Source organism: Plectropomus leopardus, chromosome 22, assembly GCF_026936395.1.
Source record: "Plectropomus leopardus strain MGB_pleo_1.0 chromosome 22, ASM2693639v1, whole genome shotgun sequence".
In the NCBI taxonomy this organism is placed as follows: Eukaryota; Metazoa; Chordata; class Actinopteri; order Perciformes; family Serranidae; genus Plectropomus; species Plectropomus leopardus.
Window position 1 is genome coordinate 21,603,385 of NC_142197.1, and position 14,506 is coordinate 21,617,890.

The 14,506-nt window shown below is 37.7% G+C and overlaps 1 protein-coding gene across 2 annotated transcripts; it reads left to right on the plus strand.

Annotated features, from left to right (window-relative positions):
• Window positions 1-1,206: 1,206 nt before the first annotated feature.
• LOC121961533 (NXPE family member 3-like) lies at window positions 1,207-13,887 on the plus strand. Of its 2 annotated transcripts, none has more exons than XM_088072987.1 (7): window positions 1,207-1,223; window positions 7,767-7,908; window positions 9,308-9,733; window positions 10,383-10,678; window positions 11,978-12,048; window positions 12,377-12,580; window positions 12,665-13,887. In XM_088072987.1, exons 2-7 carry the CDS (start codon window positions 7,816-7,818, stop codon window positions 13,216-13,218), a joined length of 1,644 nt encoding a protein of 547 aa, XP_087929113.1. In that variant the 5' UTR covers window positions 1,207-1,223; window positions 7,767-7,815; the 3' UTR covers window positions 13,219-13,887. The 2 variants fall into 2 exon arrangements, with proteins under 2 accessions (XP_087929113.1, XP_042367492.2); XM_042511558.2 differs by lacking the exon at window positions 1,207-1,223 and adding an exon at window positions 3,261-3,365.
• The last annotated feature ends 619 nt before the right edge of the window (window positions 13,888-14,506 follow it).

The window sequence follows — 14,506 nt, forward strand, 5'->3', positions numbered from 1 at the left end:
CATCTTAAAGTCAATAGGTTTTTTTTTAATGTGATTTTGTTTAGAAACCTTAAATACGGTATGTGATTGACACAAGGTTTCACGTTTTTTTCTGTGACATTAAATATGTCATTAAATACCCCACATATACATTTTGAAGTGTTAATGTATCATTAAAAAGGCGATTGCTAACAAGTGGCTAAATTAGACTACAGCAGGCCATCACACCAGGAGTTGTTAAGTCACAAAGCAACTTTAGTGTAGTTTATTTTACAGCCTACCATTAGCTCTTTTTTTTTTTTTGTCTTTTAAGGAAACTACATCCAGCCTATTTGAAGAACAATGAATCATTTAACAGACACCTATAGATACGTAACACATCAAAACAGGATAGTTAAGGAACTACCAATGTTAAGTGTACTAATATTAGTCTATGCACGATGGAAAAATGTCTATATTTATATTTATATCAGTATGCAATTCCTTAACTATCATATAGACATAGTTTATAGCTACCCTATAAACTAACTTTAATTGTTACTTTGCTGCATTTCAGGTGGCATCCTTTTTTTACTTTAAAAACAATTACAAACAATTCAAAAAGATCAAATAATACCTCAAAACAAAAAAAAAAGGTTTAGCAGTTTGATGTTTATTAATAAATTCAGGTCTCAAGAGCACAAAGACAAATCTTTACTTTATTTAGCAGACTTAAATTTGCACAGGATCTGCCACCATACATGAACAAGTTCTTCAGCAGTGTTCGAAACATCACCTAAAGTGGTGCATGAGCAAACTCAGAGTCTGCACTTAAGCATAAGGTTAACCACATCCTTTTGCAAAAACACAACAGTATCAGGCTGTCTGTTTTCTATCTAAGCAAGTGTATATTTTCATGCAGGTAAAAAGTTGGAGCATAATTTACACAAAAGATTTCATGTCCTTCATAAAAGTTAATTCAAAACTTGTATTAACTTATGCTGGTAAATTCATAATCTATAAGCAGAAACAGTGATGACACGGTGCTATGGAGCAATTATCACCGCCCTGTTCTTTACTGCTGTAACAGCACGCAGACTGGTTTCACAAATGTTCATCAGATTAGTGACTGCCAACTCGGTGGATTTGATAATGTCAAGAACTGTTATGTTTTAAGCTAGCTAAAAATTTGTAACACAAGATCATGTTGGCTAATAGATGGGACAGCACTGCCCTTTAAACTTCTCTCTAAAACAACATCAGCAGTAAGTAAACAATTTGTGGGGGTTTGTCAGTGTTTGCAATGGTCTGTATTTAGGACCTGAAATCTTTGGTGAACTTGTACCTACTTAAATCAGAAATTTGTCTGTTTTCTATATGACTGACTTGTAAGGCATCCAGTTAAACACATACACATATATATATATATATATACATATATACAGTACTGTGCAAAAGTCTTAGGCCACTTTAAACTTTAATTTAGCAAGGTTATAATGACCATACATATTTATTTCTCAGTAGTCTCTTTACTAAAATACAACCAGTATATAGTATTAAAAATGCAAATATTTCAGAATAAAACAACCTCATCAGGCTTAAGATGCAAATATTTACTGTGACCTCCATTTCCACTTAGCAAGTCTTGAACTGTCTAAGGCAAGCAATATGAGATTTTCAATACTAATCTGCTGTTGTATTTACACCAGGTAGCATTCAAGACATGTCCAAAGCTCAAAAATTGATTGTTTGAGCTAGCTTTTGTTATGGTTGTATGATTCCATGTTTCACACTAAATACTGACTTCAGTCAGAAGAAGCCATTTTGTTTTGACTTTTTTGCTGTTTGCTGTATCTTCATAGAGGAAAAAATAGAATAAATGTATATATTATGTCCTCATTATAACTTTTCTAAAACAAAAAAACCTATGGTGGCCTAAGATTTTTGCACAGTACTGTATATATGTATGTATATACTGTATGGGACCTTTTTGACCCCTTTTTTGTGGCATATCTACATAATTCACAAGCCAACAAAGCGCTTAAGAAAAAATGCAATATCGGTAAGTGTAAAATCAAACTGGAGTTGACTCACACTCGTACCAAACTACAGTAATGAAGCTGCTGCAGGAACTGATTAACTAAAGGAAACGTCTACCACAAAAGGCAGGAAAACACTGTAGTCACAAGTGAAAAATTTAAGCCAAATTAAAGCAAGTTAAAGCTTAATTACTGACTCCAAGAAACTTCCAGCCTTGGCAGTGCACTTCCGAGCACTCTGATATTCTTTGAGGTAAAAAACACTTCAACTGAGGAAGGCCCCCTTTGAATCAAGGGAAATAGCCCAGATCTGTCGAGTAATAACTCAGCCACTGCAGAGATCCTTTCGGCTGTTCCACATTTACAAGCAGGCTGCAGACCACATTCAGTTGAGCAAAGTCAAATATGCACTCTGGTAATCAAACAGTGTGGCATGTTTTACATGTTTAGCTTTGAATCATCTCTGACTTCCCAGGGAACCCTGTCATTATCTACGTATTTATGTAAGAGTAGAATGAGAGAGTGATCCCCTGAGAGCAACTGCAACAAAAGGTGTTTTATTATTCTCTGCCAGTCTTCAAATACTGTAACTGTGTATTCTGTAATCCAACACATCAGCTCTGACTACACTCTCAAAATGAGGTCATTACCTTTGTAAGAACTGAACCGCTCTGAGCGTTTAACACGTCAGTATTTGCTCGCTACATATGGATGCAAACGAAGGCCATTAGAATTGTACTCCTTTGAAACATGAGTAAATCGGTCTGTCATTCAAAAACGTCGAGAAAAGGTGATGAGCAACTTGCCAAAACATGGCCCAGAAATTAGCAAGAAATTGGCACAAAAAAGTTTCAAGAAACAAACAAAAAAAGAAAAGTAAAAAAAAAAACAAAAAAAACAAGAAAATTCAAAAGAAAACAAAAATAACTTACTCTGAGATAAATCCTGTTATATTTCATTTTCTGTTCTATTATACATATAAACGCAGATGAATAACAAGAAACAAAACTTTAAGGTAATGAAATGACAAAACAAAATAAAAAAAATCAACAATTCAACTGACCCATGGCAAATTATAATAGAGAAATATATTTACACGCACACATACCCACCTACACACACACATACACACACACTGAGGCTATGGAGTCAGCAAAGTCAGTGGAATGATCACCCTCAGTCGAACAAGGATGTCAACAATGGGGGTGGGGTTATTGAGGAGCATATGAATATACACATATACGTGATAAGCAGTGAGTATCTGACAAACCTCTTGAGGGCACCTACTAGGAGGTGTGGTTGTTTTGTTCCTGGGTGAGGTTTGCTTTCTTGTTGTAGCACAGGCATACAAGTTCATTCGACAAGCAGGTACGTGTTGGAACTAATGGTTATATAATTATTGGCTATGAATTTAAATGTTTTTAAACTTATTCTTGTGAAAGTGACTGAAAGCTGAAATGTCTCTTTTCTCAAACTGCTACTTTCAGTTAATACTTGTTTGCACATGCATGTGCAAACAGCCTTGCAGGCAAGTTTCACAGGGAGGGCTGTAATAATTTCAGAGGAAAGCTTGACAATTGTGAAAAGAAAAGAAAAAATTGCGTTGGTCCAACTATGAAAAGTATGTGCAATTCAATCTGTGGTGTAAAATTGTGGAATGAGATGGATGAGGAATTCAAGTGATGCACAAACATTACTCGCTTCAAGGAGACTTAAAAAGACATCATTTTACAGAAGAATGAGGAGAGACTTTGATGACAATTAAGTTTTCATCTAAGAAAAAGTATTACGTAATAATTTCCATCCAGTCCAAAAGTTTGCTGTGGTGGTGTGAGTTTGTTGAAGTATTCCGGTATACTGGTGAACTGACAGAGAGGATGTAGATCAAACGATGAAGTGATTAAACATAATGCAATATACAAAAGGGGGGTGAGCTGTATTTACATATAGACCGATAAGGATGTTGGGGTAGGATTTTATATATATATATATATACATATATACATATATATATATACATATATGTTTCTTCCTACTTCCTACTAAGACTGAATTTTTTGTTGTTTCTTAGAATCCATTAATTGACTTTGTGTATAGGTTATCATCCATTTCTATTATTCCCATTTTGTTTAATGTCTGTCTTTTGTTTTGTTTTGTTTTGTTTTCCTTTTTTTACATGTTCGAAATAAATATCTAAAATGATTTATTAAGGCTTACATACCACTTTCAAACTGTCTGGCTTTTGTGTGCTCATTAGCATTTCTTTTGAGCTGAAAAGTACAGGCTAAGATAATAAAACAACACAAACCCCTCCTCTCTCCATGCTTCCCCCTATATTTTCTTACATTTTTTACACTTTATGTTTCTATATATTTATTTATACATTAATGTTGTTATCTTATTTAAAAAAGATACAACTAAAAACACAACAAAATGATTGACTGGAACACTGTAATATAGATAAGCAGCTGTTTGTCATGTGTAGGGACTGCTGGTGTGTGTGTAAATTCATTTTGTGAAATGTCTGTGAATGTAAATGTAAAAGCCTACATTAAAAAATCAACACATAGAACATCTGAAAGAATTTGAGGGACAATTATTCAGTCAATTATTAAAATATAAGTCATGTTTTTATTGAAATATAAGCCCCTTTTTTATTAAACCCTCTGTATTCATCAATTATAATTTTCCATGTAAATTAGGGGATTTGGTCAGATGATTTGAGAGTGATGTTAGAGGAAGGGAATCTGACTGCTTAAGAACGACGTGTAACAGTACACGAAATGCAGGCAGGATGCACCTGCTACTGAAACCAAGCTTTGGTGCTGTAAAGGGTTAGTCTAGATCCAGCAAAGTTACTCAGTAACATAAACAAACTACCAATGGAGGATGCGGTAAAAATAGCAGCTGGGTAAAATTACTGCTTTTGTCAATGGAGTCTGGCTTCAAAGGGAAGACAGATAAATCTAACTTTTAGCGCACTTCCTTGTTGTAAACTGCTGTCTGTTTAGGAAGTACTGTGCATACGATTGTATAATTTAGACTTGGATCATAGTGCACGAGTTGTGTGAGTTTGTAAACCGATGTTTTTATATAGTTTCGCTGTTGTTAACTTCAGACCCCTATGAATTCAATTCAATATGAATTTTTTGCCTTTGGAAAGTGGAGAAAAATTCAATGTAACATGGGGTGAGTAGTTGATATATAAATGGTCACGTTGGAGATGAAGTATTCCTTTAAAGGGATACCATTTTGCCATTTGGAAGATTTAAAATGTTATAATTAAAACAAATCCAAGAAAAAGCAAAATATATACACATTGTTATAGCTAATACATTTCAGTACTCACGGTAATCAGGCCATAAATAAATGTTAAAAATGCAGAAATGCATTATCTACTTGGCACATTTTTCCCCATTCATTAGACTTTATCTGTGTTTTCTGCTGAGACCAGATTAAGCATATGAGCAATAAATGTGTGAACTTAACTCCACACCATATTGTCGTTTTTTTTATTACAGACCATGCTGTCTTATTTTTGACCCTGATGTTAAAAGATATGCAATACCGGACTGTGGGTGTGAATGTAAAAGCCTCTTTTTTGTCTATGTCAAACCATGAGTCATCCCTCAAACTCCCGTGATACTGATACTCCTCTGTTGCCTTTTTTGAATGGATTTTTTTTTAACTGTCTCCTGAAATTTACCTACCTTTCTGTATTTTCAGTACTTCTGTATTTTAAGATAAGTTCATGTCTTGCTCTGCCTTTGAGGGCTGAATATTGAATCCCATTGAATCCTGTGCAGACACAGTTGTGTAACAGGATCTGGATAGTGTGTGATTTGTGAAGAAGGTTTAGTGGCTTTGGGATGCAGGTTATTGTCGCTTGCTAATGCTGCTAGTTAAATGTGCCAGTTGATGAGAAATGCCGAAAGTAAGTTGTATAACTCTGCACAAAAGTAGCACAATTTTTTAATAAAATTCCTTCAGTATATATATATCATATATCATGTTAGCATTGAGACTCATTAAAATGGTACTACATCGATTAATTGAGGAACACAATTCATTTACAAAGCTAAAATGGTCATATAATATGAAATGGTGCACTTGGCACCCGAACGTGAGCTAATAACTTCTTGATTTTCTTTGTTCATGATGTGTCATGAGTCTTAGCTGATTGTGGTGAGACACCTGTATGACTTTCCTGCCAAAAGGTTGCTTAACTAGCTAGTTTCACACTGGCATCTGGCTAGGTACAGTTAAATCAAATTAATTAAGAAACACGCATCAAAATTCTCATGAATCAGTCTGAATCCCAATCATAGCCACTTGTGGCTATGTCTTTCTTTTTACTTGATTAGTGCATATCTGAGAGAAAATTAGTATCTCATTTGGATCTCCTACTCACTCCTTGACCTGTCAGAGTCAAATATGGACCTCATACTTCAGCCCGTTTTCCTACCAAACTGGTTAAATATATCCGCTCTGACAGTGCTTTCAGTGAAAGAGCAGCTGGACAGAACCAGTCATATGTGCATAACACACGTAATGGCGTCAGGGAATAATGCTGCCAATGACGACATTCCAACCAACATAAAATAAAGATAAAATTAAAGTAAAAGTGTTGTGTGTAGGTTTAGTGGCATCTAGCGCTATGGCTGCAGAACTTAAACGAACTAAAACTTCTCCGGTTTGTCAAGTGTTAAGGACAACTATTGCGGCCGACGCAAGACGTGAGAATGCAGAAACGGGAATGGCCCAAGCGAGCCCGTGTTTAGTTTGTCCAATCTGAGCTACTGTAGAAAGAAGATGGGGGACTCTGTTGAAGAGTACCTGCTCCATACAAACAGGTTTAACTGCAGCTGGAGCAGCTACGTGACCCTCTCACTCGCTACAGAACTCGCTCACCATACGTGCACGTCAGTCCAAGACCAGCCATCTTCACTCCTTGGCTGGGAAGTGGAATTCCCGCCAAAACTGTTAAGTTAGCAATAAGCTAGTTATGAAATTTTATGTTAAAATCAGAGATGTTCATTTTAATTAAGATTTTAATAAAACTAAGAGTTTTAGGTTAGGTTAAGAAAATGGGAAGGCTACATCTTGTTACTTATGCTAATGCTAATCTGCAATTAGTTTGCTTTGAAGTATTACTTTAAAAGAGAGGGGGTTAAGGTTAGGCCAAGGGCAATAGGAAGGCATCTTGTCACTTGTAAAGTGAATTACATCTTCATGTATTATGAATTATGTAATGGATTATTGCTACATTTGGTCCCATTTTATTCACTACAATGTAGCATTGTCCATCCATCCATCCATTTATTCTGTTATCTGGAGTCGGGTCGTGGGAGCAGCAGCCTAAGCAGGGAAGCCCAGGCTTCCCTCTCCCCTGCCACTTCGTCCAGCTCTTCCCGGGGGATCCCGAGGCGTTCCCAGGCCAGCTGGGAACGCCTAGTAATTTAAATTCATTTTGATGTGGACATGAATGTTTATGCCACTTGTTAAAAGAGTCAAAGAGAGAAGGACACAGCTATTCTGATCTGTGTAATGACAGTGACTTGTGCAACTTGTAGGGGTATTATTTGCAGAGTGTGTTGTCCAAGTGCAAAAGACTGGAGTGTCCAAATGTATTCAAATATTTACATAATGTTTCAAAGGGTACATGATAGGATCACCTAAAAGAAGTCAGGTTAAACTGCCTTAAACTGGTTTGAAGCAATTGAATGCAGTCAGGGCTCAGTTACCTCTTTGTTTTTCTTTTTAATCCAGTACCAGTGGTCCCAGTGCTGCAGCCAGAGATAGAGACTGATCACCGACCATGAAGGCCAGAGCTTGGATACAACGGGACTGCATCATCATCTTCCTCTTTGTGGTTGTCTTTGTCATTATCTTTGTGCTACAAAATATGGAGGTGAGAACTTGATTGTAGTGGGACTGCTTGAGGGGTGGACCCTGATACCAATAATGTTCTTCACTGCAAAAAATCTAATTGGAGTTAAATGTATTGCCCCTCTTGATCCTGCACTTGATGTTTTGACAGCAGCAGCTCCCTATAGTTGAAGGATGAAGCCATTATTATTCTATCCTTTCATGACAAGACCAACCTACTTGTTCCCATTTGCTCCTACTGAAGACATAAATCTTAACAAATGGGTCACAAATGCATATTTTTTTATCCCTGAAAGATACCAAATGTCATTTCAGTTGTACTATATGTCACTCTTTAAATATGACTTTCGACTGAAGAAATATCAGTATGTGTTACAGCCATCATTTTTGTTGTGTTCATAGCTTCAAATTCCTTGTGTATCATCTACATTCATCATTATAACTTTACCTCCATCCATTGCGATCATTTTGTTCCCCAAGTTGTCACATATTCTCCCTTTGCAGTGGACCTCCACGTCTACATATTATGCTTCAGGTATCCTTCTGCATTTGCTATTTAGGTTCTGCGATGCTGCCACTGTGATGTCAATGTTTGGTGGGATTACGATGCATATGGTTATGTTTAGGCAAATAATGCACATTATAACCATGCAAGGGCACCAATTGTTAGGATAAGAGGAAGGGGGCATATGGCAAGTTGCAGAAGGAAAAAAACATTACATTTAAGTCCAGGGTTTGTTGGACCTATCCACCACCACCCCCGCCTGCCACAGAGGGACTTTTGCACTACTTATATTTAATAGTTACTGGGAGCGTCTTAACCTGACGCTGTCTTGCCATCTATCACGCAGACACAACAGGTTCTGTCTAGTCGTGATCAATTTCGGGGGCAGCAGACTGGGCAAAGCAATCCAGAGGTCCCTCTCACAAGCAACACACTGTAATGCACATGTTTTGAAAATTAGGGAGGATGTGTCCCCTGTGTGTACCACCCCCAGAAATTTACACCTATAATCCCTGATGTTTTGTACTTCTAGTGTGGTTTAATCTGATCTGTATGCCCTAAACTTCAATGCATCTTCCAGCCGTGAAAAGTTTACTCTACCATACAAAACCACCAGGTGGTACAGCCTTTTAAGCGCTAGCAGGCTAATGACATATACTGTAACATGAATTTTAGTGAACACACAAACTAACCTTTACATTTATAGACAACCTTGAAACACACACAAATACAACTTTGAATTTGAGGCTCTTTTAACCTTTTCTATGGAGCAATGTTAACAGCAGTTGTCAATCCCCCTAAAATACTGAAATAGTCCTGCCTCTTGGCCCTTTTGCTTTATTTATTTAGTTACCTTTCAGCACATTTGTTTGATGCATCTTAAAGTGACTTTCTGTTCACCCCTCACTATTTTCAGCTTAATGAAATCATCCCGAAAGTTCTCACTGACCATGACATGCATCGCAGCTTCTGCACCTTCCAGCCACTGTCCCCTGAGAACGCTAAGGAGGAACGCCTCCTACTAGACTCCATTGTGTGGCCTGAAACTCAACCTTTGTCAGCTCGTCACTCCCTGAGCCAGACCAGTGATCCAGCTCACAGCACCTTCACCATTCTCCCGAGGAAGGGAGGAGGACAGTGGCGTGTAGGGGATCAGCTGGAGGTTCTGATAAAAATTTGTGATTTCCAGCACCATCCCAAGACGTCTGGGGGGGACTTTTTAATCGCCCGGCTCCACAACCTGAAGCTTGGTGCAGGTGTGGCTGGGCAAGTGGTGGATCATCTCAATGGGAGCTACTCTGCTGTGTTCTCTTTACTCTGGGAAGGAGTCGCACAGGTTGAGGTAATGCTGAAGAGTATGATGTTAAAAGTGGTTGTAATTAAGGTGTTTAATCTATCTGATTGAAATGGCTGTTCAATAATCCCCTTCCCCTTATAGTAGTTAGTAGTCTGTAGTTGAGGTAGTTCCATTAACCCTCAAATTGCACAAATTGAAATTGTGAATACAAAATATGTATAATGGAAACACGTCAATTTTGAAAAAACTCTTGCTTATAGCAAAAAAGTTTTTACACTCGCATGAGGTGGTATTTCAGGCCATTCAAGAAAGCTATATTTCACAAAAAATGTTTTGCTTTTATAGCTTATATGATGTGCAACACCAGGTGGCAGCAATGCAACTTTATGGACACCAACTGCCATTAAACCCAAAGAAGAGGAAAAAGTACAACTGAGTCACATGACATTCTAAAAAACATGGCTCTGTATGTGTGGAAGGAGGAAGAGACCGAGATCTTAACACTTATACAAGACAAAGAAATTACTGTGATATTAGACTGGCTTTTTTGACTGGCTGCATTAGAAATAAACCTACCTCTTTGTCATTTTAGAAAACCAAAATGGGACTTTTTCATTTCAGACAAATCCACGGTCTCATCTCTAGCCACTCATTGTAGATTTTTAGAAAAAACTCTGCTTCTCTATCCTACCAGGTGACGCTGGTTCACCCTAGTGAGGCTGTCACAGTGCTCCAAAGGCTGACCAGCAAACAGCCGGACAGGATTGACTTCAAAAGCCTCTTCCGTTCAGGCTCACTCTCTGAAACTACCACCTGTAATGTCTGCCTACGCCCAACCCAACGGCCACTCTGCAACTTCACTGACCTCCGTACAGGCGAGCCTTGGTTCTGCTACAAGCCACTGAAGCTGAGCTGTGATGCCAGGATCGACCACATCAAGGGGGACTTGAAACAAAATCTCAGGGCTAATGAGGAGAAGCTCTTTCAAAGGTGAGGGAGTAGAAAGCACTGGCATTTGTGTGACTTCAAATTAATAGATTTTGACTCTAAGCCAGTTATCAAGCCTTGGTTTCTGGCAGGCCGCTATCATCATGCAGAAGTGGGTGTTTTTATTTAAAGTGAGTTGATTAAACCATTGATGCACATAAGTTATCCAGCCAGTCAACTGTGACACCTCTGGGGTATGTCTGACTTAATTCAAATACAGCTACTGACTGATGGTCCATCACCGAGGCTGCTGTCCGCTCTCCTCTCAGCCAAGTAGTCTCTGAAGAAGTTTTCTAAAAGGTACATATATAACATTAAATCCAAAAAGGGATTTTTAGTGGCTTATTGTTGTGTAATGTTAAAAGAACTTTTATATTTACACTGTTCCCTTTTTTTCAGGTCTCTGCTCTGAAATTGTCAGAATTTAGATACAGAGTATATTTCAGCAACCACAAGGCCCATATGGATAATCAAGGTCTTAAACTAAACTAAACAAATAGGAGGTGAAGTTGAGAGTTGTAGGCACCAGTATAGATGCTACATTCTACAATTCTACAATTTCATTTAGCTTTTATCCAAAGCGACGTACAACACAAGCAAGAATTTAGACGTAAGGAAAAACCCTTAGTAAGAGCAAAAAGTGCTTCAGGTGTGATTGGTCGCAGGTATTGCCGTCTAGTGGCAGAAGAAGTGCCACACTTTTTTTTTTTTTTGGAAACCAAAGTAATAACCAGTAGCGATCTCAGCATCTGAGATTCAACAATCTCAGTATCACTACTTACGATGACAGTCAACATACAACATCACACAACTTTGTCAGTGTTAGGTTAAGTGCTTACGTGTTCTTGGAACAATTGAGTTTTCAATTGTCTCTTAAAAGTAGAAAGGGACTCTGCAGCTACATGACCAGATTAAATAATGGGACAAGACAGAATAAATGGACAATTTTTGTCCTTGCCTGAAAAAAAACTTACAGATTTAGAGTGAATATGCTTTTGAAATAATAAAACACTAGTAGCAAGTAGAAAGAAGTTCTAAGTCTAACTCTAATTTGGCATTTTTAGATATATTTGTGCACCCTATTTGGCTCCCAGATAACAGGACAAACTCTTCTGATGTCACTGAGATGTGACTAGAAGTATTAAAACATCTAAAAACAACAGTTTGGGGCTTTATTTGTAAAAGTAGCAGTTGTCCATTTTAGTGCTAGAGTTTTGTACTTTATTAAAAATGTTTGTCCTAATTTCTGTTGTAAATATGTGTATGTATTGGAGATATTTAATTTGTGTGTGATCCCTTCAGTGGTGTCAACTTGAAAGTCTTCATTCCGGCTTCAGGACCTGCCATTGTCACCATATTGCCAAAAGAGAAAGGTAAAACATGATTTACTACTGTCATTAATGCTTAGAATGGAAAAAGTAAAACAGGCAGGAAAAAACTACTTTCTTCTGGGAAGCATGCTCCTGTAGAGAGATGTATTCAGGCCAATTTAAGGGGAGCCCTGGGAGCTTTGAGCACTGAGCTAAAGGTTTGTGAATGCGGGAACAGCTGTGAGCAGTGTATCTTGTCTCTTGGGAGTAAAAATAGTCCACAGGTTCTTACAATCTCTTTGTGTGTTTGGTTTTTGGTCTATTCATGGGATTTGTTGGCAACAAGAAAAACAAAAAATCCCACCACTCTTGTCCCATGACTTTCTCTCAGGTCCTACTGAGGTGAAAAGCATCAATGTGACATCTGGACCTTCTGGTTATTACTACCAAGGTGTGTGGCAAGCACTAGGTGGAACCACAGTCCATCAATTCAATGCCTCTGCCACCGCACAGTGTCTAAAAGGCAAGGATGTCCACATGTATGGAGACTCCACTATCAGGCAGTGGTTTGAATTCCTCAGCACAGCACTACCAGGTAACTGATCCACAGGGATGCCTGGCAACAGGTTGATTTTGTTCTCACTGCAGCTTAATTTTTTCCCCTCTTTATTACTTGTAGATCTAAAGGAGTTTGATCTGCACAACCCCCCAAAATTTGGACCTTTCATCGCCTTAAGCTATGCAAACAACATCTTGGTGACATACCGCTGCCATGGTCCCCCGATCCGATCTCCCACGGTCCCAGTCAGCGAGCTTCGTTACATTGCAAATGAACTAGATTACTTAAAAGGAGGCATCAACACTGTCGTAGTTCTTGGCATCTGGGCTCACTTCAGCACTTTCCCAGTGGAGATCTACATCCGGAGGCTGCAGAACATCCGCAGGGCGGTGATGCAGCTGCTGGTCAGGGCTCCAGACACAAAGGTCATCATCCGGACCGCAAACCCCAAAGCTTTGACACTTTATGAGACAATGACCAACAGTGACTGGTACTCGCTGCGGCGTGATTATGTGCTCAGAGCCATGTTTAAAGGACTCAACGTTCATCTAGTCGATGCCTGGGAGATGGTCCTGGCCCACCACCTGCCGCACAACCTCCACCCACAAACTCCTATAATTAAGAATATGGTCGATGTATTCTTGTCCTACATATGCCCTCAAAAGGGCAGCTAGTTATGTGTTTGTTTGGGGGTTAAAGAAACACCAAGTTTACACTACATGTTTCTGTGTGTTTTTACTGAGTGCTGCATTTCTGCCTCGGCAGCCAATACACAGGCTGGACTAACAATCCATATTTAATCAGGGAATGTTGAAAAAAAAAACTGTATAGAATCGAAAGCATCCAGAAGTTGTGTTGGGGTTGGGTACAAAAAAACAACACTGAACATCATGCTGAACACATACACCAGTAAACCAAAACATTAAAACCACTAACAGGTGAGGACAATAACATCTAAATTTAATTTAATTTAGTTTTGATTTCTATATTAATTTGTCTGTCTTTATTCATCTATTTTAGTTTGTATTTTATTGTATCTTTTAATTTATTCTTTATTCTGCCCCGATCATGTCTAATTTTACTATCGTAGTATAGTACTATTATTTCTGTATTCACTACTAATATTCTTCGAGCAGTATTTACTCTTATTGGTATGGGTTGATGCTGTTATTTTTGTTCTGTAATTGTTCTCTCTTTTGCCTGGCCTTGGTATTTTTCTTTGGCTCATATTGTTATTTTCTTCTGCAAGTACCCCCTCTTGCTTCCACTTTGCTCTATTGTCAAAGCACTTTGTAAACTCTGTTTTTAAAGGTGCTGTATAAATAAAGTTATTATTATTATTATTATTATTATTATTATTATCACTATTATTATTATTATTATTATTATAAATCAGTCTCAAAATGTTCACCTTGAATGGTTTATGCCTCACCTCTGTTGTTATCCAGCAAGTTTGGAGAGTCTTACGCTCCTTTTCCAACAAATTATTGTAGGTGCACATGGGTTTTTAAACATGGTTACACCTGTTAAAATTAGGCAATTTACTCCTTTCCCATTGCCAGTAGACCAGAGATGTGTACACGGTTTTGCAGCATTCAAGTATGCGTTTTTGTTTGTTTTTTGTTTTTGTTTTTTTAGTGTGTCACATCATGGAGGTTTGTGACGGTAAGACGGTAATAGAGGTGATTTACGCGTCTTCAACTTTCGTATGAAGTTTATGATGGAAGTATGAGGTGTAGTTTTAGTATTCTACTATATAGACAGCCCAGTTTTATGAAATGACTCTTTCCAGCATGGAATACTTCTTCAGTGCAATTTATTTTATAAGCCTAAAGATATTATTTAATAATTTATGTATATATATATATATATATATATGTATGTATATGTATGTATATGTATATATATGATAGATATCAACTCATTGTACTTGTTGTTAATCACATAGTGTGTGGTGTGAAT

What these genes read in the sequence shown, in the direction of transcription:
- LOC121961533 (XM_088072987.1), top strand. Translation starts at nt 7,816, where the DNA reads ATGAAGGCCAGAGCTTGGATACAACGGGACTGCATCATCATCTTCCTC. An exon ending in AAGGAGTCGCACAGGTTGAG is followed by an intron (nt 9,734 to 10,382) that starts GTAATGCTGAAG and finishes CTATCCTACCAG; the next exon opens with GTGACGCTGGTTCACCCTAG. An exon ending in CATATTGCCAAAAGAGAAAG is followed by an intron (nt 12,049 to 12,376) that starts GTAAAACATGAT and finishes ACTTTCTCTCAG; the next exon opens with GTCCTACTGAGGTGAAAAGC.